The 27,955-nt window shown below is 45.8% G+C and overlaps 1 protein-coding gene across 1 annotated transcript; it reads left to right on the plus strand.

Annotated features, from left to right (window-relative positions):
• Positions 1-548: 548 nt before the first annotated feature.
• Positions 549-27,955, plus strand: RPIA (ribose 5-phosphate isomerase A). The gene is made up of 9 exons (XM_033125189.1): positions 549-863; positions 7,376-7,436; positions 8,783-8,838; positions 16,913-16,972; positions 19,008-19,072; positions 20,296-20,364; positions 21,034-21,175; positions 22,726-22,825; positions 26,998-27,955. The coding sequence occupies exons 1-9, from the start codon at positions 579-581 to the stop codon at positions 27,096-27,098; spliced, it is 939 nt and encodes a 312-aa protein (XP_032981080.1). The 5' UTR covers positions 549-578; the 3' UTR covers positions 27,099-27,955.

Consider the following 27,955-nt stretch of genomic DNA (forward strand, 5'->3'; position numbering starts at 1 on the left):
GATTGTGGGGTCTCTGAGGGACCAGGATTGATTTGGACGACGCACACCATCCAATATCGCAAAGTGCAGGACCACGTCTAGTGCTGCCGGTTCTAAACTTGTAGTCCTGGGCCTTCCCAGGTCTAGGACAGACTTCAGCAGGCGCAGGGATGCCACATGCGTTTGCCAAGGGAGTGAGTTTAGAGAAGTCACTCCGAAAAGGACGTCTCCAAAAGAGCGACTGCCCTGAGGTCTCGCCCATTGCCACATTCTTATTGCTGGGAAAAACAATATGGTCAGGTCTAACACCCTCTCCTCCGAAGCATGGGCAGATAGAAAAATCTCTAAGATTCACCTAACCTTCCGTTACTCCCGCCATACTGGTCTAAGCGCCAAAGCCCGTCGCCCGCGTTTTGCGTACAGGTCGCAGAGCATTGTGGGGCTGATAGTCCAGACAGGGGCGCAGCTTCGGGCTACCGAAGCCAAAGAACTACATTTCCCAGTAAGGCCCGCGCCGGCGCAGGTCTTGTGCATAAACGATTAGACTTCCGGAAGAACCGGGGGCGGGACTGTGGCAGAGGCTGGAGTCAGGCGTCGGGATGCAGCGTCCTGGGCCCTTCAGCACCCTCTACGGGCGGGTCCTGGCCCCACTGCCCGGGCGGGCCGGGGGCGCGGCCTCTGGCAGAGGCGGGAACAGTTGGGGCGTCCCAGGCTCCCACGTGCAGCCGCCTGGGTGCGCCCAGTCCGGGACTAGCGGCGGTGCTGGCCGAACAAACACCAGCAGCCGGAAAGCCAACAGCGTGTTCCTGGACCCCTCCACGATGTCCAAGGCCGAGGAGGCCAAGAAGCTGGCGGGCCACTTAGCAGTGAAGAACCACGTGAGGGTGAGCAGTTCAGGGGCGTGGGCGCCTGTACTCGGCGTGATGGGTTCGTGTCGCGCGCTCTGGGCACTGCCGGCGTTCGCCCGGTTCCTGGAAGGACGTGGGCTGCGTGAGAGGGGAGAGAGTGCGCACTTGACCCGGGTTAGACCCCTTGTTTCCGGCTCCTTAAAGGCCAGTTAGATGCGGGATCGATTGGAGGCGAGTCCCCTAAGTTGAGCTTTCTAAAGACTCCTTGTCTGGCCGGATAATAGTTTGCACCGTGGAGCCTGGTGTTGTCTGATGCTGAGTGGGAATGGAAGGGACTTGCCGTGAGGTTTCCTTATCAACAAATGGAAACCGACGCCTGCTGGGGCGGCTGAGAGGTCTTGTCTTCACTTTCCTGGGAAGCCGGTGGAGAGCTGTCTGAAAATAGCATTGAAATTTCACTCCAAGGCCGTTTTAGCTTGCGCTAACACCTCTGAGTGTGCTCGCCAGAGGGAAGGGGAAAGACTGCAGCTTTAAACCTCCCTTCGACGGGGTCGGGTGGATACCTGAAGTCTGGAGGATGCTGTTTTTTAGGGTTTAGGTGCGGAGTTGTTTAGCTGTTACTCGGTGTGGTCGTGGCCCCACTTGTTTGTTAAGCGGTGGGTGTGATGCTGTTTGTTAGTGGAGTCTTTTCCCCTGAGTGGGTTTGTCAACTTAATTATCTTAATTAGAGCAGTGTGGGAGCCAAGTAGAGTATCTCTGCCCTTAGGTGGAGTTTCTTTGGCTTTACTGGCTTTTTGTCTTTCTTTTCTACTTCTTAGAAAATGATATCAGAGTTCCTTTTTTGTCATGATAGTTTGTTTTTTTTTCAGTTGATAATGCATTAGCTTGTAAAGTTATTTTGCATAGATAGATGATGTTTGCTCCCCAAGCAGCCTGGTTAAGTGTGAGGGGCCCATGTGGTAAACTGTTTCAGCATGTTCTGTAAGAAGGACTGGCCAAGGATCCTATTGAACCCGAAGTGAGTGACTCCTGTTACAGTGCCCTTCCACCAGTTGCACAGCCGCCCTGTTCTGGCTTGTTCCAAGTCTGCTTAGCAATGAGACTTTCAATAAGCAATAAGACTTAGCAATAAGTTTCTGCTTAGCAATAAGACTTTCTGTGGGAATTCACAGAAAGTGTGTAAAATGTGTAATCCGGATCTGCTTTTGGGATTCAGTGCCTCAACTGCAAGATTGGGACAGTAAACTGAATCTGGGGACAGAGCAGTTTCCCGGCTCTCGGCCTTACGTGGAAAGGTGCTGGCTGGGTTATTAGTTGGCCACTGATATAACTGCTGTGACTGAGCTAGCAAGCGCGGATTGCAGTTAGTGAGGGGTGGGTTGGTTGGCAGCTGCCAGGGAGAATATAGTGGTATGACTCCCCTATCTATGGCTCTGTGGGTGGTCCTTTTTGGCCTCGCCATATCCTGCGTTCTTATGTGGGGAGCGGGACCAGAGACCCTGCATGACACTGAAATTTCAAAGTGCCTGGATACAGTGAGTAGCTAGCTAATGGACAGGTAAATGAAATTGATACAATTAGAAAAGCCTCATATCTTAGTTTTCCTATTAACCTAGTGTCATGCGGGGTCTCAGCTCCTGCTCCCGGCACCCACGGAGCCATAGATAGGGGAGTTATACCACTATATTCTCGATGGCGGCTGGTTGAGACACAGGAAGTAGGATCCACACGATCCACAACCCGCCATCCACGCTTGCTAATAACCCCACTTGCTAGCCGCAGTCCGCACTTGCTAACCATGCTTGCTAACTGTGTCATCCGCAATCCGCAGTCCGTTTGTCTGCCAACTAACCAGTCCCCTAGCCTAGCCACGGCAGTTATACTAGTGGCTAATGGCTAACTAGTCACAGCTGATGGCCATCTACTACCCAAGCCAGCACCTTTCCAGGTGAGGTCGAGAGCCTGGAAACTCTCTGGGACTCCGTCCCTATACCTAGTTAAATTAATATTTGGTGGCACATGTATCCTTAACTTTTGTTTTATAATTATGTATTTGGTCAAATAAAAATCTGCAAGCCCCCCACCTCAGGCTAGAGCCTCAAAACACTGGATTGCAGCCACATTATTCCATGAAGTTACCAGGTGATCCCAAGGAGATCTCTATTGGCCTTTTGGGGCACCTCACCTCAATCTCAGTTGCACCCACTTTCCCTACCAAACTTCTTTCCTGAGATGCCAACACTATTTGAAGTTTGTATTTATTGCTCGTTAGCATTGATTTATTCATATAATATGTTGGTCAGGTATTTATTGAGTGCCTAGCAGTGTCAGGCCGTTGGTGTGGTTGCCAGAAATGTGGCCAAAGGGAGGAGTGGGAGGAGAGACAGGTCCGATAGATATTTTGTAAGCAGGATGACTAATTCAAACCCACACATTTATTGAGCATATTCACGTACTTAATTGTCAGGGCTTATTTAGCTGCCCTCTCCAAGGGGTATCCTTTTCCCGTCTAAGGCCATGTTTTCCTCTAGCACTTTGTGACTTGAAATTGTTGACTCACTTGTGTAAGTGTGTAGAGGTAGGTTATATGCTGGGTCCTGTTTTTCTGTCTTTGGAATGTTCTTAGAGCTGACCCTTCCCTTTGACCTACCAACTTTCCCAGTTTAGGCTGTTCCCAGGGCCAGAGGAGAGTAGTTGCTTTTATCTTGTCCCCTCTGTTGCCCTCCCAGGTGGTGCATTATCATCTTCTGATGCTCTCGTGTTCTTGTCACAGTGGTCCTCTGGTGGCCTCATCCTAAATTCTGCATAACACACATACTTGGAGCATCTCTTGCAAACTCGGTACTAAGCCCTGTGGAGAGGACACGCGGATAAGAGGCTCTGGTTCCTGTCCCTAAGCCCACAGTCTTGTTTCCTTTTGTGCTCCCTTCTCCACCTTGTACCAGAAATTTGGAAAAGTCAGGCTACTGGCATATAGTGCGTGTTTTAACGTCACTACCCTCCACCTAGAATGCTCTTTCTTGTCCTCTACCTTTACCTGTTAAACTTATATATGTCCTTCAGGGTTTGGTTTAAAGGCTAGTTCTTCCTGTCAGTTTTTCTTAGCCTCATAAGGGGAGGACAAATTCTTTTCGATTCTGCAGCGTTTTATACCTCTTCGGCCCCTTGTGCAGGTGTCTTAGGTTCTAATCATCTCTGTGTGTGTCTCTCCCAGCCTCCCAAGGGTAAGCTCCTGGAGAATAGGTTAACCTGCCCTTCATTCAGTGTTGGTCAAAGTAGGGCCCACCTAGTAAATGTTCAATGAATTGTGTGGAATATGGATGCAAATATGGAGGTTCTGGGATTATTGGTGGATTGGAGCCCTGGGGTGTAGGTCCAGTTCCTTAGCCCATTGAGGTTCCAGTGTGGTGACCGCTTGAAGTATTTCCAAGGTTACCCCACTGGACGAGGTGAGTGAAGTTCTGATGTTGCACATATGACACATGGGACATGTGGTTTAGTGTTGCCCATTAGGAGGGCCTCCTCTGCCCCCACAGCCAGCTTGGCAGCCTTCTGCTGTTGGGCCACCTCACAGTCAGCCTTTGGCCACCTCTGTTTGGTTCTGGCTGGGATGCTGATTCCCAGGCCAGTCATTTAATTCCAGGAATGAATCACATGGTTGAAGAGCTTTGGGCCTGGCAGTTCCCTGCAATTCTTGGGCTCCAACAAAAGCCAAGGGAGGTGCTTTGCACAGAGCTTGTCTGACTCTAGTTCATCTGTGTGTCACCTGCCTGCTGGGTGACGTGAGTGCATGGCTGAACGCGGTGGTAATGAGGACTCTGACAGTTACGTTTCTGTATAGCTGGAGCTCCCAGCGTCAGGTGAGGTCGAGCCTACCAGGTATTGATAAGTCAAGATACTTATTTTCTCGTTACTTGAAGATTTGCATTTTCTGATATTCAGCTATTTTGCATGTTTTTTGTTGTGAAGTACCATTTACTCGTCTTGAAGACCTTGCTGTTGAGAGGTTTTCCCTGGGAGCTAAGTGCCTATTGGATGCATTGCCTTCTTGACGATATCGCTTGTCCTGACCAAGCACAAGCTCTGTTGTAAGGCCCCTTGGTGTGTTTGGTGACTTGGGGATGATGAGCTAGTAAGTGAATTCCATCAGGTCAGGCGGACAGAGACTGAGGTGAAGCCCCTGCAGGTAGCAGAGGCCCAACTGGAAGCAGGGACAGTCGCATTTGAATGTTTTTTTCAACGTAACTCCCTCTACCTGTTGGTCCTTCTTTCTAGTCTTTTCTAGTTTGCGATGCTGTCTCATTTTGAGGAGGGGTGGGCGGGGGCTAGCCTTGGGTATTCCTCTGGCCTTGTGTGGGGAGTGAGGGCTGTTGGCTGTAGCCCTCAGTTTGTCCTGAGGGGCCTCCAGAACTTTTTTTTCCTCCTACAAAGAAAGTTTCACTGAGGACTTCCCTTGCCAAAGGAGTTCATAATCAGTTGCCAGAACTATTGAGACATTTGAAATGAAATGATGTTTCAACAAATTGAATTTCCTGAGTGAAGTTCCTTATTCGAAGTGAGGTTGCGTAGAGGGATAATTGATAGATTGTTAAAAGGTGATTTTAAAAAAGTCAAATCGTGACACTTATACATATGTAAACACATATCAAAGACTTTATTTAACTCATTAAATTAAGGAGGGAACTGGAAAAGATGTTATAACCTGTTCACAGAAAAATCAAAGAACCATAAATTTATATGCAGTCCAAAAAGTGTTAAAATAGATGTCCAAAATCTATAAGGTAATAATCAGCTGGAGCTCACAAAATACAATTAATTTACATTTCTGTGGACAAGAATTATTTGGTTAGTAATTTTCTGCAGGTTCGAGTCTGTCTCTACAGAGTTGTAAAATGGCCCAAGGCAAAGGCACACACCTGTAGGACCAGATAGTACAGTACCTGTGGACTCCAGCATCCCATGGAATGGGCGTCAGTCTTGTCTCTTGCTCATTTCTAAGTCTCCACGTTTTCCTGACAGTGTTGAGGTCATCTCTGAAGTGGGGATGTTGGGTCTTGAAGTCACAGGGGGTTACTGTGAAATTTGACTTCTATTAACATTGATAAATCTTCTTGGAAGGTGCTGAGTAAATGGTAGCTGCTGCTTTGGTGTTTAGCTCTTTTGCCGTAGCCTGGCAGCAGAGTGCGCCCAGGAAGTTGCTTAGTAACTGAGCTCCAGGTTAGTTCCTGAGTGCTCGCACCCTGACTTTGTGCTGTTTGTGGTCTAACTGCCCTCAGCTGGGCCCCTACTCTGCTCCTGGTTTCCTCGTAGGTACTTCCCCCTTTCTTAATAGACAGGCTCAAGAGCGCGATGCCTGTTTCTTGTCCTCTGTGCTCAGAAGTGCTCTAGCTCTGTATATTCTATTGCAGGTGAAGACTTTTTCTCATGTCCTAACTAGCCTTTGCCCTCTTCCCTTATTCTCTGAGGCAGGCTTATGCGAAATGGGGACTCCTTGGTATAACTAGACAGGTGCTGATGTAATTTGCTATTTTGAGGTTACTTCAGACCTTCCTCTTATCTGCTGACCTTGGGGGAGCTTTAGATAGTGGGCTTGACATGTTCCTCGTAGGTTAGGTTGCCTGTGGTGCCACCAACATGAAGGTGCCCTGGGCAGTCCCCTGCCATCTAGATGTTAAGCATTTGTGAAAAAGCACCGAAGCCAGAAGCCTCTGCTTTCTGTTCTTCAGGCACACCTACGCTCTGTTGTTTTTCCCAGGGCCTTTCCTTTCTGAGGGGAGGGAGCGCCCAGGGGTTGCTCGGGGACCTTTCAGTGCTCATCTGCAGGCCATTTTTGGGAGGCTGATTTAAGTTGCTGTTTGTTGTAAGCGAGCCAAGCCTTTTGTCTGATAGGATGTAGTGAGTATTAAATATTAGACAACAGGCTCAAGATAGTCACTTATGCTAAGCCCCATGTCACCAAACCCAGACGTGACTTAATTACAGTTTTGAATCTCCCAGAAATGGAATCTTAAACCAGTCAACCAGGAATCCCCTGATCAGTGCTAGTCAGTAATCTGCCTGATAGACCCTGCCTTCCTGTAAAGGAAAGTAACCTTGCAGTAACTGACCTGCTTTTTTTTTTTTTGTCTAGTGACTTCCTTGTTTCTGTTCCCTCCTGGCTATAAAAGTCTCATTTTGTACAGTTCCTTGGAGCTCCTTTCTATGTGCTAGATTGGATGTTGTCCAATTCAAATCAATCTTTACTCAGATAAACTCGTAACATTTTTGATACACCTCACTTTATCTTTTTAACAGGAGGAAATGGCGATGTCATTGTCAGAGATGAGAGGAGGGCTGTGCTGATAAATTGCCACTGGGAGCTGGAGTAAAGTACATACAGCTCTGAGGTTCAGTGCTCATGTTTCTGTGAAATGCGCCCTCTACCTGCCTTGCACCCAAGTTGATAAATTAATGTTGATAATAATTTTATAGCTCTAGGAAGTGGGTTGAAGAGGGAATAAAATATGGTGTTAATAAGTTTTCTTTTCTCTCCCCCCCCTTTTTGGCAGAATAACCAAGTGCTGGGGATTGGAAGTGGTTCTACAATTGTCCACGCTGTGCAGCAAATAGGTATGTTCTTGGGCTGTCTGCTGCATGTTTTGTGTGGGATGATGGGGGCGGGGAGGTCAAAGGGGGAGGAAGTGGGGCACAGGTGTGGCCCTGCCCTGCTTGGATCCAGCAGTATGGAGCTGGGGAAGGGCTGCTTGGGGAGCTAATCATCATCAGTGGTCGTGTGTGCGTGTGTGCGTCTCTGTGTATGTGTGTCTGTGTCTGGATGTTCGTTCGCAGGGCCCCTGAGGCAAGCCCTCTGAAGCCTGTATGTTCCCAGCAATCTCAGGCAAATGAATCAAGGTCAGTACAGGCTTGACCCTGGAGTGAATGTGTTGGTGGCTGGTCACCATAGGGTGTCTGTGCTTCCCAAAGGCTCAGGAATTATCAGCCTCTGTGGCTGCTCAACAGGTTTCACTGCCCTGCTCTTGTTTGTAAGAACAAAGCCTGGGGGAGAGGCTTGCCTGAATGCTGACCTCTAATAGTTGCCAAGGGGTATTGCTTGCGAGACAAAGTCCAACAACGCTTTGTCTGTAAGGAATGGTTGTGCTGCTGGTGTGATGGCTTCTGGAAGCCTTCTCATTGACCCAACAGGGGCCTTAGTGTTGCACACCTTTCTGCCTCAGCGCTGAGTGTGTGCAGGATTTTAAGGCACAGGAATCACTGTGGATTTCATAGAAGTGGCATGTAAACCTCACAAGAGGTATACCCAGTGATTAAAAAGACTTAAATTTTAATGAGACAGTGTTTTCCTTAACACTTTTTAAAAAATCAAGTTTCCCCAAAAGATATCAATCCAGAATGAGTCAATAAACCCTCTTTAACAACACTCTGTGGTCTATAAATGATTATATATTTTTACTAAATGTAAAAGTTGAGTTTTGGCTTTTCCCTGTAAATGGCAACATAGGTAAGTAGTCAAGACTGTGAAGCTAGACTGCCTGGGGTCATATTCCAGGCCTAACACTTGTTAGATGTATAACTACCCAGTTACCTTCCCTCTCGGTGCCTCAGTTTCCTCATCTGTAAAATGGGGATAATAATTGTAACTTACTTTGTGTTGTTAGGATTAAAGGAGTTCATATACACAAAGCTCTTTGAATATTGCCAGGCACATCATAACAGCAAACACCGACGTTGTTCTTTCTGTAGTTACTTACTTCCTCAGGCTTGCTGGTGTCGCTGTCTTGTGATATGTGACATGTGTTCACAAACTTTTCACCAAGGGTGGGGACACAAAATGACAGACAGCTGTCAGTGGCAGGTAGACCTTTCCTTTTCTGTTGGATTTGAGCAAATGTGTACCTAACAAGAAAAATAAAGTGAAGACAGTGAAAATCCACCAAACACAGCTTTTATCTCCACAGCTGAAAAAGTGAAAGAAGAGAATCTGAAACTCGTCTGTATTCCCACTTCCTTCCAGGTATGTCCTGCTTTCCTTTCTGTGTCTTGGCAGTTGCTGCTGAATCTTCTGGGTCCTGGAGGACATGGAGGTGTGTGGCTCTGGGTTGTGCAGCAGGCTATTCTAGGCGAGAGAGCCAGGAGCGGGAGAACGGTTTATTTACTGAGAATTGCTCCTCAGAAGTGCGGGTTTGCATTTATGCGTGGTCATTCATTTTGTTACTCGTGAATATTTCAGTGTATCTTGCGTTAGATACGATGGGGTATGTAGAGATGAATGAGCACATGGTCTTTATCCGTAAGGAACATTATTTTCATTTGTAGATGAAAACATCGAGGTAAAGGGCATCGAGTATGTGTTAGTAATGCCAGTACAAACCATGAAATAGTAGCTGGTGGAGGAAAGCCGTGGAGGCAGTTACGTACAGGGAAACAGAAGTGAAGAGTGGACTTCGGGAAGGGAAGGAAGAGAGATGCCGAGAGAGCCGTCCTGTCCGGCACGTGGCCATTGTGGAGAGGGGTGTGTGTGGAACCTCTGGATCCATCGCGGTGGTGCTGTGACCGAGGGAACGGTTGGAACCGCGGGTGGTTGGGGCTGCTGTGACTCTGTGGACTTACTTTTGGGCCGCGAGCTGTTAGGAAACTTCCAGTCCTGGAGGCTGGGTGCTGGCAGCCTGCAGGCAGCAGTGGTGAAGGGGGCGCGGGCACGGGCCCGACAGGTTTCTTCTGCGCCTGTCAGAGGAGGGCGCGGAGGAGGGATTCCAGGTAGACAGGAAGTTAGGGAGCGCATGCTGCCAGAGCTTCCTTGACGTGAAATCTCTTGGGGACCCCCAGCAAGGTCGGTGGGCACCCAGGGGACTGAAAACTACCGTAATTCCTACTTCCGGCTAGAAAATGAGTGGTTGTACCTTGCCTCTTTGCCTTGGAAGTCTGGTGTCCTGAGGCGATGCTTTTAAAATCGGGGTTTTCTGTGGTTGTATGGGTTTTCTTGGTCTTTTGAAAAGCTAAGTGTCTCATTTTTCCAAGTGACCTGATCATCTAGTGTTTTTGTTTCTTATTTAATAAATTATTTTATATTTGTGTCTATTTTTAATTAAAGCTATACAGTCATATGCCGCATAATGATGGGCCGCATATACGACGGTGGTCACATAAGATTATAATAGAGCTGAAAAATTCCTGTCGCCTAGTGAGGTTGTAGCCATCGTAAGGTCATAGCATTACTCACATGTGAGCATTACTCACATGTTTGTGGTGCTTTTAGTTTTATAAAAGCATAGCACATACAATTATAGTAGTAGCCATACCATCTAGGTTTGGATAAGTACTGTCTCCGATGTGCTACAGCGATGAAATCTCCTAACAACACATTTCTCAGAATAGTTAAATGGCACATGACTATACATACACATGGATTGAAAAATCAAATGATTCAAGTCTTTTTATTAAACAAAACAAAACAACAACACTCCACTTACCCCCCACGCATGACCACCACCATTTCTTGCTCTTTAGATGGACAGACTTTTAAACTCCTTTAGCTGATTGGGAGTACCTCAGAATGACATACTTTTCTTGGTATTTAATTTTTTTTTCAACTTTAGGTAATAATTCTGCACCGAATGGATGAATGCAAGATAGCACTTGGTTATCTGTGAGCTCCTTGGGCTCGTGGTTCTCACACACCCTTCTCTCCCAGTCTTCCAGTAGAGTTTTTGGTGAGGCTGTGCTCAGTGTTTGCAGAATTGTGACCGTCCAAACTACAGCTGAACTGTGTAGTGTGCTACGGTTGCTCCTCTGTACCTGCCCATTGTTTTCTTTTCCGAGAAGTTAAGTAGATGTTGCCTTTGTTTTTCTATTTGCTTTTCTATTTGCTTGGTTGTCTGTGTACTCCTTATTAATTCAACTCCAAACTCTTATCCAGATGGGACATTCTGACCCCCTCCCGACGCAGTGGATATTCCACTCCCTGAATTTCAGCTTCTCGGCCAGGTCTCTCTGGGTGGTTGGGGTTGGAGGTGCTGCAGGAGCTGCACTCAGCTGTTGTCTGGGGTCTCCCTTCGCAGCCAAGAAACTTCCTTCTCTTCCTCCTGTTTTGGATCGGCCTGATTCTTGGTCCTGTTCCTCCTCACTCTTCCCCCACACGCTTTTGTTTTCCTCAGTTTTGGTAAAGCACATACTCTAGGTAACTCAGGTGCAGAGGCTGCAAATTTGTTGCCACTTTGATGTCTGAAAATGTCTTTATTCCAGCCTCTCTAGAAGTCAGTTACTTGATTCGGTAGAGAATTCTATGTTAGATAATTTCTTGGAATTTTGAAGGCATTTCTCTATTGTTTTCTGGTTTTCAGTCTGCAGTCGAGGCTCTTAAAGCTGTTCTGATTCTTGATCCTCTGTCTGAAACCTATTTTTTTATTCCCTCTGAAACCTTATACCCTTCTATTATCTTTTCTTTGTCTCCAGCCTTCTGAAATTTCACCATGTGTGTCTTGGTGGGGCTTTGTTTTGTCCTCTGAGCTGCACGCTTTCATTCTGCAAACTCGCACTCTTCAATTTTGGGGATTTTTTTCATACTAATTCGTTTGATTTTCTTTCCTCTGTTTTCTCTGGTCTTTCTTTCTAAGACCCTTGTGTCCTTGGTGCTTCTGGACTGTTTTGTCCTTCTGTCCTTTCAGTTTTGTCTTTTTCTAACCCTTCTACTGAGCATCCTTTGCTCTCATATGTTTAATTTCAAACAGGAACTTTTTTTGTTCTCTGAAAGTTTGGGGTTTTTTGTTTGTTTGTTTGTTTGTTTTTTGTCCTTATGGGTTCAATTTTTTCAAATTCATATCTTAGCTCCCTGAGGATGTCAATGATAATTTTGTTTTTAAGATTTCTCCTCTTTACGTATCTGTGTCCTCTAAGTTTTTTATACTTTGTTGGAGGTATAATTTACATACAGTAAAACTTACCCTTTTTAGTATATAATTCTGAGTTTTGACAAACACAGTCATGTAGCAACCAGCACAGTCAAAATATTGTTAGATTACTAAGGTCTTTTTTTTTTGTATATCTGTTGGGTGTTCTTTTTTATTATTATTTAAATTTATTGCGGTGACAATTGTTAGTAAAATTACATAGATTTCAGGTGTACGATTCTGTATTACATCATCTATAAATCCCATTGTGTGTTCACCACCCAGAGTCAGTTCTCCTTCCATCACCATATACTTCGGTCTTTTTAAAATGATATTCCTGCTTATTCTGGCATCCCTTAGCTGTCTGCTCATTTTGAAGATGGTGGTCTAAGAAGCTGAATGGAAACTCGCTCTCAGGGTGAGGGTGGTCTTTGCTCAAAGCTTATCTGCCAAGCCCTTATCTCGAGGAACTCCTGAACTCCTGATGTCAGATCGTGTGTCTTTCCTTGGGCTGGTCAGATTTCCCAGAGAAGACTGCCCAGTTCCCTCTTGGCCGGGTATGCGTGGCTGCCCTGTCCTGGGAGCCAAGTAGGTAAGAAGGCTAGAAGACATCTGTCGTTGTTCTGGATATAAACTTGCTCTTAATTCCCGTTTTCAGTGTAGTACTCGTGGTAAATGAAAAAGAAGTGGCCACAGCATTTTGCAGAATCTCTCTGACTGTGACTGTTGACTTGTTTGTCAATGGAGTGTGACTAAATGGTATTCCAGCAGAGGCTTAAAAAAGTGCTTCTGCATTGGGGCTTGGCCTCTCTCACTGCTGAAACCATTTTGCCACCCTGTGAACATGCCCGGTGAGTGGCTGAGTGGGCCCAGGCATGTGAGTGAGGCCATTCTACACCACCCAGCCCAGCCCAGCAACTTCCAGTCAGTCCAGGAAATCATGAGAATTAATAAATATTTGCTCTTTTAAGCTACTGAGTTTTTGAGTAGCTGCTACACAGCAAAAGCTTACTTTTGGAGTATTCCCAGTCTTCAGCTATGCCTGGCAGCCCAGCCCATGCTTATTCTCCGCTTGTGAGTAGCAGAGAAGGACGTGGACCTATAACAAGTGCTTAAATAGCCTTTCAGCCAGCCTTCCCTCTTTTACCCCCACCGTCACGTCTGCTTCCTGAAGTTCACAGTGCCTTTGAGTCCTGAACCTTTTGGGAAGTTCTCTGCTATTTTTTTGTTTGCTTCTTGGCTTTTCTCAATAACTGGCTTAGGCTGTTTTATTTCTGCATTTACCATTGTGCACTAGTGGTCCAGCTTTTAAAAGTTGGTTGCTGTTTTCTCCTTTTTCTGGTTTATGCCTTTAAGACGAATTCCTTTGTTACGTTTTTAGAGCGGTTTGGGGAAAGAGCTGAGCTAAATACAGGTGTTCATATTGCTATTTGTATTTGGAAATTTGACCCTTCTGTTCTTAAGATAGCATTATCTTGTTAACCACTTACGGTTTATGGTGGTCATTAACTACAGTGTCCCCGGACGGGAAAGTACTGGCTGATTCCAGTTAATTAGGTGGAGGAGTCCACAGTTCACAAGGCTTTTAAACATTCACTTGTTCAGTTACTTTTTTGTGTTTGTTTTCTTACCCCCTCAAACCCAAACTTATTTTGTGTTAAGTTTAGCCAGATTCAATCTCCTGAATAATTGAAAGGAAATCAAATTATTTCGTGCCCTATGTTTTAAACAAGTAAACTTATAGGGATTTAAAGGATTGGTATAGATTTTCCTTTTAAAGTTAGGCTTGTGGAAGAGGGGAAAAAAATTTGAAGGTCAGATCTGGTCTAAGCCCCAAACAGTTGTTTGTTGTTCCCACTGGCCTCCAGGTGGTAGAAGGGAAAAATGTTTTTAGATTTTATTGTAAAATTTATGAAAAACAGAAGGACTGCCAGCCCGACCCATGCCACCGTCCTTAATCCCGGGGCATTTGGGGGCGCCAGCTGTGGGAGTGCAGAGAGAAGGCGTTACTTCCTGTCTTTTTCACAAGCACAGGCTAATCATTAGCCTTTCTGCGCCCTGCACTTCCTTTGGAGAGCTGGAAGGGGTGTTTGCTCTGCACCCTCAGGGGACCCCCCAGCTTGAGAGCTTGGAGTGTCTGGTGTCCAGTAGGTGCTGATCCCAGTTGAGCTCTCGAGGCTCTATTCTTGCCCACTGAGCCAGTGGTGGGTTGATGTCCCCGTGGGGCTGTCGTGTTGAGTTCAGTGTATTAGTTTCCTGGGGCTGCCCAAACTCGGAACCACATGCTGAGTGGCGACGTTTATTGTCTCCCAGTTCCGGAGGCTAGTAGTCCGAGCTCAAGGACATGGCAGGGTTGGTTCCTTGGGAGGCTGTGAGGGAGAACGTGTTCTGTGCCTCCCGCCCAGCTTCCAGTGGGTTGCTCGCAGTCTCTGGGGTTGCTTGGCTTGTAGGCGCATGACTCTGATTTCTGCCTTCGTGTTCACATGGCCCTCTGCTGTGTGCGTCTGTGTCCACATTTCCCCTCACAAGGACGCCAGTCGTTGGATTAGGGCTCACCCTGATGATTTCATTTTAACTTGATTATCTCTGTGAAGATTGTCTCTAAATAAGGTCACACGCTAAGGTCCTGGGGGTTAGAACTTCTACACTTTTTAGGGAAACACAGTTCAAGCCCTAACAGGAAGGGTGAAGCTCATGCCGTTTGTGAGTATGACGTCACTGGGTGTGTAGGGGCTCTGTGGGTACCAGGAGTATGAAAATGTGCTCTCTCATACTCTGATTACAGCCTGGATAGCCAGTGGGACACCCCCATTAAACAGAGCACTGTCAGGTGGTGCTTTGAGCTTAGGAAGTGTTCAATTTAAATGGTATATTTATATAGGACTTTTTCCGTAGGAATCATGATAGAACAGTTTCCTGACATCCACTTTTCGTGTAATATATTCCAATAGTTTAGTACTGTTTCTAAAGAATATAAAATTAATAGGAAATCATAGTACATCACACAGTTTTATTTGCATGGTAAGATATCATACTAAACTATGTGCAGTTCTTACTATTTTTCTAACACCATCTGTATTAGATCTTTGTTGCTGTGGAACAAGTTTCGAACAACAAACATTTATTATTTCGTCATTTCCAAGAGTCAGGAATCTGGAATGCTTTCGTTGGGTGGTTCTGGCTTTGAGTCTCTTCTGAGGTTGCCATTAAGCTGTTGGTCGGGGCTGCAGTCATTTCAAGACTCAGCGTGGCCGAAGGACCTGCTTTCCAGCTCAGTCATGTGTGTGTTTGCGGACCTCAGTTCCTCACAGGTAGAGGGCCTGTGCCCAGGGCTGTCTCAGTGTCTCAGAACAAAGCAGCTGGATCCCCCAGAGTATGTGGTAAGAGAGTGAAGGATGCTGGAGCGTGCCATGCCATACCCCTTACCCCTACCCCCGGGGCATTCCATGTAAGCTGAAGTGTTGTGCCATCTCCCCTGCTGTGTGACATTGGTCACTACAGACCAGCCCTGGGACATTGTGGGTAGGGCTTACCCAAAGGCATGAATACCAAGAGGAGGGGATCATTGGGGATCATCTTGGAGGCTGCCTTCCAGCTCTTCCCAATGTTTTTATAGCCTCAAGTTCCGGAATTAGGGTGGTTCTCCAGTACCACTTTTGGAGAAATCTTGGCACTTCGAAATAATCCCTTTATTGTGGAAAATTTCAAACTTCAAAAAGGATAAAGAACAATGTAATGAACTTCCACGTACCAGTCACCTAGTTTGAACAATTATTAATTCACAATTCATGGCCAGTTTTGTTACATCTGTACCCTATTCGCCTCTACCTTGGTTATTTTGAAATAAGCCCCAGTCATACAATTTCATTGTATATATTTTATTATGTCTCTGAAAAATAGGAAACTTTTAAACATCTCAACAATACTAAAAAAATGTAACATAATCTTTAACAGCATCAAATAAAAATGTAGGGTTCAATTTTCCCCTCTCGTCTTACCCTTTAAAATATTTTTTACAGTTTGTTTGAATCAGGATGCAAATAAAGACCATATAATACAGATTCCATAGTCTTTGTATTTTATTCTTAGTGGTTTAGGGTTTGGGATTTGAAGATTTACATTGGTCATGTCATCCATCCCCATCTCTTTCTAGATGAGAAAACTTCCCAGGAGTCACAGTCTTCACTTAAGATTAGAGCCCAGACCTTCTGATTCTTAGTCTCAGGAGCTTTTCACTGTAAGCAGAAGACATTTGCAAGACATGCCTTTGAAAAAAGTTTCCATCCTTTGGTTCCTCTGCATCTTGTAAACAGACATGAACATAAGTCCTTGTCATACGCACTTGGGTGGTGAAGGTTCATTTTTTAATTCCAGCTCTGAACCCTGCTCAGGGCCAGGTGGTGGTCGTAACCCCTGCTCTCCTCTATGGTCAGCCTGTTTCAAAGGTTAACCACGTGGCAGGCATGTCTATAAAGGCAGTGGTGCTGATTTTCCACAAACACCCTAAATCTTTCCCAGTCTGGTGCTCTCAATTTGCCAACCTCCTCACTTAGCTGTTCGCCGAATCCTCCTGTATATACTTTTCTGAGTGTAAACCGTGTTTCTCCAAAAATAAGACTTAATCGGAAAATAAGCCCTAGCCTGGTTTTTAATAAGACATCCGCTGAAAATAAGCCCCAATGCGTCTTTAGGAGCAAAACTTAATTTAAGACCCGGTCTTATTTTCGGGGAAACACAGTATATGTTCTACTTATTTTTACTCCATAGTATAGCTTGGAAATTACTCCATAGCAATTCCTAGTGATCTTCCACAGTCTTTTCACACTGTTGTGTTGTTTTAAAAAACTTTTCTAGTGGTAGATTTGGTTCTCATTTTATGAAGTTTTTTTTAAACACTATTACCAGGAGCTTTAGGAGGCCATGGCATTGTCTTACAGAGCAAGTTCTGGAGAGGAGCTCTTAGCTGAGTGTGGGAACTGAGTCTTCACTGTGGGCTGTTTGCGCCTTCTGGCTCCCAGGATGACTTAACTTATCTTTTACCTTTCGCGGGCCTAGATCTCCTACCTCTTGGTGAGCCACATTGGGATTTGGGAGAGTGCCTTGGTCAGGACTCAGTGTGACACTTAAATCCAAGAAAATTCTGAAAGTTCTTGCCAGTGCTCATGGTAAATGATTAGGGGTGCTTTCTCCTGTCCTCCATAGGCCCGGCAGCTCATCCTGCAGTACGGCTTAACGCTCAGTGACCTGGACCAACACCCAGAGGTAAGAGAGTCCGGCTGCTCTGTCTTTCTCCTGTTTTAAGGCTTTCAGTTGTTCCTGGGCTCTGGATATCTTGTCAAGTCGAGGAGAAACGTCAGTTAATCATATTAGCTTTTCTCCTGAGACCTTGAGTATTAATCCTGGCTGAGGTCACAAGTGGAGAGGTGGTTGGTTTCCAGTACATTCCCTGTGGTTTAACCATGAGGGCTCAAGTTGAGTGGAATGAAGGGGGATTGGATGAGCCCAGGGCTGTACCCAGGGCCTCCGTTGGTCCTTGGACAGAGGAATGAGAGTGAGCCCTTGGAGTTTACCACCCAGTAGAGAAAAGAAGTAATCATCGGAGGCAGCTGTGGACATCTGAAGACAGATTATGATGAAATTTTATGGTAAAGATGGTTAAACACATGGGCATCCAGAGGAGACTGAAGGTGATGAGGTCACATGGTCCTAGCTAGCATTTACTGAGCCCCTACTGCACTCCAGGGGTGTGCTTAGAGCAGTACCTGTGGTAAACTACTTAATCTCCAGTGGCGTTAGGGCGGGTACCATTGTTATCCCATTTTACAGATGTGAAAAAGGCACAGAGAGTGCAAGCCACTTGCCTAAGGCTCTTTGTAAGTGGCAGAGCCTCGGTATGAATCGGGTGCTTCTAGCTCTAGAGTGACGCTACTTGGAAGGGTTTTGTGGGAAGAGGTCATGTTGGAGCGGAGCTGTGGAGGCTGGGAGGTAAGGGCAGGAGAGAAGATTCCAAAGGGCTAGATGGGAACCACAGGAGCAGTTCCAGGCAGGCACATGGGTATATGTGGACAGTACCTGGACTGGCTCGGTGGTTATGACTAGATAGTGGAATGCGTTGGTGCCATGGGATACAGGGGAGATGGCAAGGCTGGACTGGAAGAGGGGGGTGGGGTTATAGCAGCTCCAAAACCAGGCTGGTGGTTGGGGCTAGACATTGGTCTAGTAACCTAGTCGTCATGGTACACGTGGGCCTGAGAGGGGTTACTAAGAAACACGGGAAGGGCTCGTTGGGAGAATTCTGTGGGCAGAGTCAGGAGAGTGGCTTGAGCTGAAGGTGGGCCTGCCACCCTGACAAGAAGGGTTGCCATCTTCCAGGCCCTGGAGAGTTGCCAAGGCGAAGCCTGGCCATGGGGTTCGTGGAGGGTAGAGGAGGAGCAATCCAGGCTGTAACTTCAGGTAAAGGGCAGTTGTGTAAAAGGAAGCCAGGGTGCCCCACGCCAGCCACGCCAAGCAGCTTCTGACTGCAGCTTGAACTTAATTTGCAGCCTGAGTACTGCTATTTTAAAAATCCATGCTTGAAGCTCCCATGTTGTCCATACAGAGTACCAGGAGTGATGAGAAATACATAGCTTCCATGATTTCGAATTTTGAAAGGTGAAGGAACTGATTTGCCACTTGACCACTTTTGGGGTGACGATGGAGCTTCCTAATAATAAGAGTGAGTGATCCCAGACAGATGCTGTGGTGGGGTCATAGCAGGGGTGCCTCAGATGATGTCCAATTCCAGGTCACATCAAATGTGTCAGCTATAACTCTTCATGGGTTCTTCTCTGTCCGCTCAAAATTGCCTGTTTTTGCCACATGAGCATAGAGACTTCAGAATCTGAGTTTGTCAGCCTTTTTTTCTATCACCTCCCCTCTTTCTCCCTATGAAATTTTAATACCACAGGTATACTGTCTATCCATTTCTGTACTTGGGGGTGATGTCACCCACATTGAGATTGTATGATCTCAATAATTCCAGCTTGTGCACGGAGAAGCCCGTCAGTGAGAAAAGGGAGTGTTAGAGCTGGACCCAGGCGTGGTTCCCAGGTCGCATGTTTGTTTCCCGGTGGCTCTAGTGGAACAGTTGAACCTCCCAGAGCTTCGGTTTCTTGATTGGTTAGAGGCGAGTAAACGTGCCTGGCTAATAGGGCTGCCAAGGCTCGGATGAGCTGTTGCGTGTTCAGGCTTTGCGCAGCGCCTCCCCGCCAAAGGCTCTTACGGTTTTTGCGTCTTTCCTGCCCCTCTGACGACGCAGATCGACCTCGCCATCGACGGTGCTGATGAAGTTGATGCTGACCTCAATCTCATCAAGGGCGGTGGGTGAGTGTCTGGAGACTTTCTTGCTAAAGAGTATCTGCTGGTGAATCCTCAGCAGAACACAATGGATTATGGAATAAACAAATTACCACAGAGACGTACCTGAATTTGTCCTACTAGGACGTTGATAGTTATGGCTGTGGAGCCAAATTGGCATTTCCGGTCAGTAGTTGCAGTCTGGTGACTAGGAACCTGGGCCTCTTCAGTGAAATTACTCATCTTAATGGGTTCTCTGTGTCTGCATTCTTTTGCTGATTCAAGCTTTAAAACGGTGCAGGCTAAACCAAACATTGGGGCTAGAATATTAGGTCTGTGGGCACCAGCGTGTGGTCTTTGCTTTAAAGCTGCTCGTATCCCTGTGAGCAATTAGTGATGTATTCATTCATTCAGAAAACATTTATTGGGTGTTGATTTTGGGGGTAGGGAAAGGTGAGTTGAAGGAGATTGTTACAATCAAGCAGCCTATGAAATGACACAGAATTTGTTTAAAAGCTTATTGTGCTTTCTCCACTTCATCACCCTGCCTGTCAAGTAGCTGATAGCCCAGGTTGTTCAAAGCTTGTCCTTACTTCTCAAATTATAGACCCTGCCATTCATGTCATGCAGATGACTTTTCCCTAAAGACAGGCCTTCCTCGCAGATGCATCTTAGGTGCAGACTTAGATCGCAGTCTGCCTGGCCTCACTGGGAACCATTGCCCTGTTTCTAGGTTTCTCCCAGACACAGGCTAGTATTTCCATGGTCCGCTCACTAGAATCAGCTTGTCTTAGCTCAGGCTGCTGTCACAAAATACCATAGACTGGGAGGCTTCAACCACAGAAATTTCTCCCCATTCTGGAGGCTCTGTGCTTGCAGATGGCTGCTTTTTCACTGTGTCCTCACATGATGGAGAGAGAGAGAGAAAGGGAGCTCTCTGCTGTCTCTTGTCATGAGCACTTTAATCTTGTCAGACTAGGGCCCCACCCTCATGACCTCATTGAACCATAAGTACTTCCTTAGAGGTCCCGTCTCCAAATGCAGTCACATTAGGGGTTAGGGCTGCAACCTTAGAACTGGTGGGGCGCAGTTCAATTCATTGCACAGTACGAGGAGGTTGGGTGCGTCCCTAAGGAATTAAAAATTAAGGTTTTCTTTAAGTGCCAGAATTGAGTGGATTTGGGTGTCCTGTCTCTACTCTTCGTTCCCAAATGGAGTGTTTGTCTGTGTTCCTTTTCTTCCATCCCCAGAGGCTGCCTAACCCAGGAAAAGATTGTGGCTGGCTATGCAAGTAGCTTCATTGTGATTGCCGATTTCAGGTACAGTGCATGTTCAGTGTTCTGAATGGTCCACCACAGAGGTAGATGGGCCCCAGGCCTCATCCCCATTTTATAGAGGAGGAAATAGATAGTGGGGGGACTCTCTAACTTTCTGAGACTTCATGGCTTGGACTTAGGGCAGTGTCTCGGAGGGTTTATGTTCTGCTTTCGTGCCGAAGGTGGATGCTGCTGTTTTGTGTCCACGGGAACTAGGAGGGAACAGCTTGTATGTCTTGTGCAGCCCTGCCCATGGGCAGTGACTCAGCACGTCCTGCTTCCTCTGGGGTCACGTGTGACTTCTGTTGTGAACAGTCTGTGACCAGAGGCTGTCAGATTCTCCTCCAGGAGGCTGCTAGAAGGCTCTTGTGTTGAGCATGTTCATTAACAAAGAAACACATGTATTTACTCGTGAAATACAGCTATAGTAAGAACATACATGATAAAGACCTGTTTACCCACAAAGCTAGTCATACCCAATTTTAACATTTTTGTCATATTTACTTCAACTACCTTTTTCTTAAATAGTAAGACATCGCCAGTACTTTTAAAGCCTGTGTATACTTATCCGCGCTTGCTTCCCTTGCCCTTCTGCCACGTAGTTCCTCAATTTGGTGTTTATCTGTGCCATTGAGCTTATGTACGTTTATTATCTTTTTTGACTCTTTCCAGGAAAGATTCAGAGAACCTTGGGGATCATTGGCACAAGGGGATCCCCATCGAGGTCATCCCCATGGCTTATGTCCCGGTGAGCCGAGCCGTGACTCAGAAGTTTGGGGGCCTGATTGACCTTCGAATGGCCGTCAACAAGGCAGTAAGTGGCTGGGGAGGTTTCTGGAGGGCATTCCAGGTTCTCAGTATTGTGTCAACATTTGGGGTCCTAACTGCTCTTTAGTGCCCACAGGTTCTCAGCGTGCTGTTCTTTCTGTTTCTGTTAGGTCCTCTGTGCCTAGACTAGGCAGTTGGCTTTTATGTATTTATTTTTAAATTGGTTTATTTCTTTCTAGAGCTCTGGCTTTATTTCTATATTCAAACTCGTGTAGGTAAGACTACACTTGAGGCAGTGCATATCCTCAGTACAAATGGGGGAGTGAGTCTTCCTCTCTGCCCCGCGGGGGCCTGCCGCTCCTCAGGTGACCTAACCTTGGTACCTGAAGCCAGGGCCACCCTCATAACGTCTGCTAAACCCCCTGCGGCAGAAAGTTTTTCAGGTTTCATGGTATAATTTTCTCTTTTCCTTCTCTTTTCTCATTCTGTGGTTAAATTGGCAAGAAGTAGAATTTCTTGGGGGATGTGAACCCCTCCCCAGGAATATACTGCAGACACTTAATCCAAATGTTTCTCTTCAGCTTCTAAAGTGGGTCATAACAGAACTTTTACTTTTCTTACCCAAAAATAAATAAACAAGAAAGAGTAATGATCTAAAAACTAACTATAATTATAACTATATAGAAAGCTTGGGAAATAATAGAAAAGAATTCTTCCTGGATAAATTTTTATTTTGATGTGTTTTCTTCCTGGTGTTTTGTGACTTTTTAAAACCGCTGTCTGAATCCCCTGGTTGTGCAGAGCTCTGACGCAGGGGGTGATTGGAGGTTCTGTCATAGCTGGGGTTGTTCCACACACAGCCTCAGCATCCCGCCTTCAGGGGCTCTAACTGAGCTCCCACCCCTCTCCCCCAGTCTGCAGGGGACTCCTGGTTTCCTTGCCTTTGACTGTAGTGTTCTGTCAGCAATTTGCGTCCTAAATGCTTTCTAGGCCCAAAGCTGTTGAGGAATTCTGCATTAATTAACTAAAACTACCCCCTTCCTGTTTGACCTCAGAACCCATCTCTGTCTGCTTCCTGTCTTTCTGATGGGACTACTTTATTGAGGGGTGAAATGGCCATTGGTTTATTTTACATTATTTATGGTACTTAATGTGAAGCTGTGAGAATACTGTGCCACGTTGGCAGCCTGTTCTGCTGCTGTAGATTTGCAGTGGAATGATAGCTGAGAGTTGTTGCTCTCTCACTGTGAGCACTCGCTGTGGTAAATGCTTACCCATATGGTTTATACATAAGCTGCCTGATAAGTGGGTATGGGTATTGTTATCATCCCCTTCCTGCAGGTGAGGGATCTGAGGCTCACAGAAGTTGATGGCTCCTCTGAGGTCTATACTTCTGTGGCAGCAGGACTCAGATCCCGCCTCCACAGCTCTTGCTCATCACTGCTTCACAGCCCTGCCTTCTAGAAAGCAGGAGGCGGGAGTATTAGCAGAGCAAGTTAATTAGGATACTTGTCTTCAGTTATCACCTCCACTTTCCTGACCCTTTCTACTGACCTGTATCTACTTCTGCGGTAAATATGGAAAATTATCTTCTAGGGTCCCGTGGTGACAGATAACGGGAATTTTATCCTGGACTGGAAGTTTGACCGGGTGCACAAATGGAGTGAAGTAAACACAGCTATCAAAATGATCCCAGGTAGTGTGGGTGGCGTTCACCCTGTGCATAGAGCCTTTCCTTCCAGGACCCTTCCTTAGGCCCCAGGGAAAAAGAACTCAGTTCACCCTCATGCATTAGCTCCAGACCACAGGCAAGATACTGTGCCACGTGTCACAGGAGGTGCTCCATCTAGAGAATGTGGAATCTGTCCTCACGGAGAGTTGATGTAAACATGGGAAGGCTGTGTATGGCTGTGTGAAAACCCTGCCCACAAATAAGATGGGATGTGCCAAATTCTGCTCGAGGAATACCAGGAGTCTAGAGGCACAGAAGTTCTTCCTTGGGGGAGTGTGGGGGACGTTCCATGGAAGAGAGGTGGCTTTGGATCTGTGCCTCAGTGGGGTGTCATCTGGATACTGCACTACGTGTTCAAACATGTCTCCTTTGAGTCCCCAGTCTGATTCCATAGTTGTAGACAGGACACAAATTGAGGAAGGTAGAGGATTTGCCTAAGGGCCGCAGCACTAAGACGGGAGCCCTAAGGTGCCTCTAGACCCTGAGCTTTTAGTCCTTACTTCTTCGAGAGCCAGGTTGAAGAAAGGTGGTGTGACACGAACATTTGGAGCCGCGGAGCGCCTCTAATGCAGCTTGTACCAGCGCCCTGGGCCCTGGGGGAAGGCTGGGTGCGCAGGGGAGGTATTCAGGGCTCACAGGGGGATTAACAGAAGGAGGGAGACGTGAGCAGCATCAGTTTTGTGCGATTGAGAGGCTGAGATTCTGAATGGGCGTAGTCCGTGACATGGGCTGTTCTCGGGCCAGAACTGGCCAATGGGGCAGGTAAGGTCAGCTTAGCAGATGGCAGTGGCTGAGTGGGTCCTGGAGCAGACTGCGTAAGTAAGGATCCTAGGCCAGCCTTGCTCTCAGTGTGACCCTTCTGCAGTTAGTCACTATTCTGTGTCTCAGTTTCTTCCTCTGTAAAAGGCTAATTCTAGTACCTACCTCATAGGATTGTTGGCAGGATTAAATGAGTTAAAACAGTGCCCAGCACACAAGGGAATATTTGTTGAATGAATATATCCCTAGGAAGAAAGGATACTGTCTTCACCACTGATTAAATATGCTAGATTCTAAGTTATCCATGCTGTTTGGGAATGAAAATGGTACGAATATATGCCATGTGGTAAAGAGCTAATTCTTCCAACCTTGCTTTAGTTTGCAATTTTAGTCTTCCATTGACAATCTTTTACCAGATTTCTTTCTTTTCTTTTTTTTAAATTAATTTATTTTTGTTTTTAAGGAGGGCGTAGCTCACAGTGGCCCATGTGGGGATCAAACCGGCAACCTTGGTGTTATTAGCACCATGCTCTAACCAACTGAGCTAACCAGCCCCCCCCCTTACCAGATTTCTCAAATCAAAAAGATGAGTTGAATTACGCTTATTCTCTCACTTAGTGTTACCTTTTAGTGGAAGAACTGAAGAGCCTAGGAGGCAGGAGGAAGAGAACACACAGGTCGCACACTGTTAATAAAATGAGGGGATTTGCATTAATGATAACGCAGACCCCCCGGGGAAGGAAACAGCTCCCCAGGGTCGGCACTCTTTCTCTGTAGGTGGATTTCCTGCAGTGCCCACTAGGTAGCTCTGTTGCTCCTGCTCAGACCTTCCTTAGCTTATTGAGACATTGAGATGTGAGAAAATTTGTTCCATACTTTGTTCTCCACCTCAGTAAATACAAGTTACATCCTAGAGAAATTCAGAGTTTTATTAAGAATTTAAAGTGAAGAAAATGAAAAAAAAGAGAGGCTAGATATTAAATCATCTAGTAGAGTGCCACCAGGGTCATCGGTGAGATTTGTTTTTTCTCCTCCCGATTTGGCCCATTATAACACTTGCTGCTGGACCAAGAGCAAGGGAGCAGAAGCAGGGCAAGTTTCCCTGAATATCCCTGTCACCCTGCCCTGTCCCATGTACAGTTATGAATGTGAGGACAGTTAGGACAGCTGAATTGGTGCACTCCCTTGGGTGTCCCATTGGGTTACGCCCAGAGCAGACACTCTGTAGAAGGGTCAAAGCTGTTGGGGTTCTTTGCCCCATGTTCACATTGAGCCACCTCTGTCCTTTCCACTATTTGGGGGAGTGGGGGTGGGTGGGTCAGTCACTCCCTCCATCTCAGTAAGCTGAGGAGAGGTTGCTCTTTCTTTGGAACCTTTTCTGAACCTGGTTTGACTTTCTAATGGATTGGGTGGAAGCTGTCACCTCCTCTTACAGAATTTTTGAAAAGGATGGGTCTTGAGTGGCCACTTTGCTTCTCTTTGGGAGGCTCCAGTTACGTTGGCACAGTTTGGTGCCAGGGACCTTTGTTTCAGCACATTTTCCCTCTACGAGATGGCATTTTATTGTCAACAAATGATTTTTTTGTTGTTTATGTATTGGGGGCTGCCTTTGGAAGTTTTCATTTTATCCTTTTGGATTTATATAGTTTAATATTGTAAGAGTTAACAGTGAAGTGTCTTCCAGCCCGCCAACTTTGTTTGGAGGCAGCCAGTGTTACCAGCTCTGTGTCCTTAAGTTGGTCTTTCGTAAACAAATCAACTCTCCCGACTCCAGCCCTTTTTACACAAGCGGCAGCACCCTATGTACACACTTTGCTTCTAGTTTTTCCTGTCTTGAAGACTAGTACATAATAGGTCACAAAAGAGCTTCCTTTTTCTTTTCAAGATAACTGCAGGGCATTCCATTTTATGGCTATCACATCATGTGTTTAATGGGCTCTCCACTAGCGGACGTTTGTTTGCACTTTTTGCTAGAAGGGAGTGCATAGATCAGAGGATAAGTGTATCTCATGTTGCCCGATGGTGTTAAGTAGCCCTCCATGGGTCGCACCAGTTTACCCGTCTGTCAGCTATGTGCGCAGGTGCCCCTTTCCCTACAGAGTCCATCAAGCTTTGTTCTGATAGTTGAACAGTGTTATCTCATTGTGGTATGTGTGTATACAGTTGACCCTTGAACAACATGGGGTTTGAACTGCGCAGGTCCACTTATACACAGATGTTTCAATTGGCCTGTGCAGTTCAAACCTGTTGCTCAGGAGTCAGCTCCATGGTTGGGAATCTGCACGTGCGGAGGGCCAGTTGTCCTTACACGCCGTTTTCAACTGCAAGGGAGGTCGGTGCCCTAAACCGCCAAGTTAGTTAAGGGTTAACTGTGTATGTAAATATTTTCAGTAAAGGTTCCTTTGCAGTTGTAGTTAATTCTCATTGCTGAATAGTATTCCATCCTATTTATGTATGTGGAAAAAAGCTTGCATATCCATTCTACTTTTGATGGGCATTTGGGCGTTCCCAGTTTTTAGCTATTAGGAAAAGTACTGCTGTGAACATTCTTGTACATGACTCTTGATAACCATATGTATGCCTAACAGTTGCTTATATACTTAGAGTAGAGTTGCTGAATCACTGTGAGTATGAGTATGTTCGGTGTTAAAAGATGTATTAACAAGCATTTTTCAAAGTGGTTTTGCCAGTTTATTCCCATTGTCAACGTGTAGGAGTGTCCTTCCATCCTCGTCAGAGTTCATTATCCTCTTTCTGCTGAGCGTGTAGCGGTGTCTCGTGGTTTTAATTGGCATTTCCTTTTGACTAGTTTGAGCACCATTTTTTTTATGTTTATTAACCATTTTGGATAGCCTCTAAGTCTTTTACCCATTTTTCCAGTACGTTGTCTGTCTTACTGATTTAGAGAGTTGTTTATATATTTTGATGGGGTCCTTTGTTGGGTATACACATTGCAAATACCTTCTTGGGCTCTGTGGGCAAAACCTCTATGGCTGACAGTGTGATTGAGAATAACTGGGAGTGCAGGTTACTTGGAGCAGTCATGGAGCAGTCATGGCCTTTCTGAAAAGATGACTTGGCATCTGCTATCCGAAGGACAGAAAAGAACTCGCCCCTTGAAGCTCTCAAAGATGACTAGTCCAGACAATGGTAGAAGCATGAGCAAACACCCTGAGGCAGGAAAAAGTTCAGCACATATGGGCATAGAAAGAAAGCCAAGATGGCAGGGGAGAAATGAATTGTAAGAAGAAATAAAAATCTCTTCATTTGTCCAGTGTTGCTAATGGTAGTTGCTCCTACCGGCCCTGTGATCCTTGTTTCTTTTCTTGCCTTGGGAAGCTGGAACTGAATGCTTCCTTCCGTCCTTTGTCCTGCAGGTGTGGTGGACACAGGGCTGTTTATCAACATGGCCGAAAGAGTCTACTTTGGGATGCAAGACGGCTCCGTGAACATAAAGGAGAAGAAGCCGTTCTGTTGACCCTACAGGAATGGAGTGTGTTCAACTCGAGTCCCCGGCCCACAGCCGAGGTGGACATGCCTCTCCAGGAGCCTTTGCCTTAATGTATCTGTGCCAGGGGCAGCTGGCAGGATTGGGGGTTGGGGAGTTAAATCCAGTCTTCTGAAGTATTGTCACTAAATGTCTTTTTTTTAAAAAAGAGAAATATAAACATATATATTTTTACTATTAAAATTACTCAGTTGTCTTTTATATAAAATAGAACTTGATTTCATGTTTTATATGAAAAATTTATCAAAAAAAAAAAAAAGAAAAGGGGACTGTCTTTTAAACTTTTAACTTGAGCCTGCTGGTTAAGCTTCTGCATATTGAGTTTGCTGAATAATGTAAATTGGATCTTTTCTTTAAGTTGGTAAAGTGAAGGGCCCAGCCAGCTGTGATCCCCTGATGCCTTACTGGAAACATTAGGGTTTACTTTTCTACTACTCTGTAGTTTGGTTTTTAGTTTTTGTTGTGAACATGCACAATATCTAGTTACGTATTTTAAGATGAGGTTTACAAGTCTGGTGAGTGTAGCAGTGTGGTGTGTGATGTGTAGTGACTCAGAATGTAAAAACTATCAGGGAGAAAATTGGGGGCTTCTTCTGTGATCAGGGGGTTCATTCACACACCCCTGCTGTTGGTAGCACTCAGCCAGAAATACTTGCCAGTACTGCCAAAGCACTGCTGTGAAACGTGAAACACTTACATGATTGTCTTTTTTGTTGTTAATATTTTATCCATTTCTTTGTTATTCCCTGCATGGCTCAGTATCAGAAGTTGTCACCTCTTTATATTGTTTAAGAGTTGAAATAAAACAGTATGGTGCCATTTTTACT

The sequence above is a fragment of the Rhinolophus ferrumequinum genome, chromosome 13 (assembly GCF_004115265.2).
Source record: "Rhinolophus ferrumequinum isolate MPI-CBG mRhiFer1 chromosome 13, mRhiFer1_v1.p, whole genome shotgun sequence".
Classification (NCBI taxonomy): Eukaryota; Metazoa; Chordata; class Mammalia; order Chiroptera; family Rhinolophidae; genus Rhinolophus; species Rhinolophus ferrumequinum.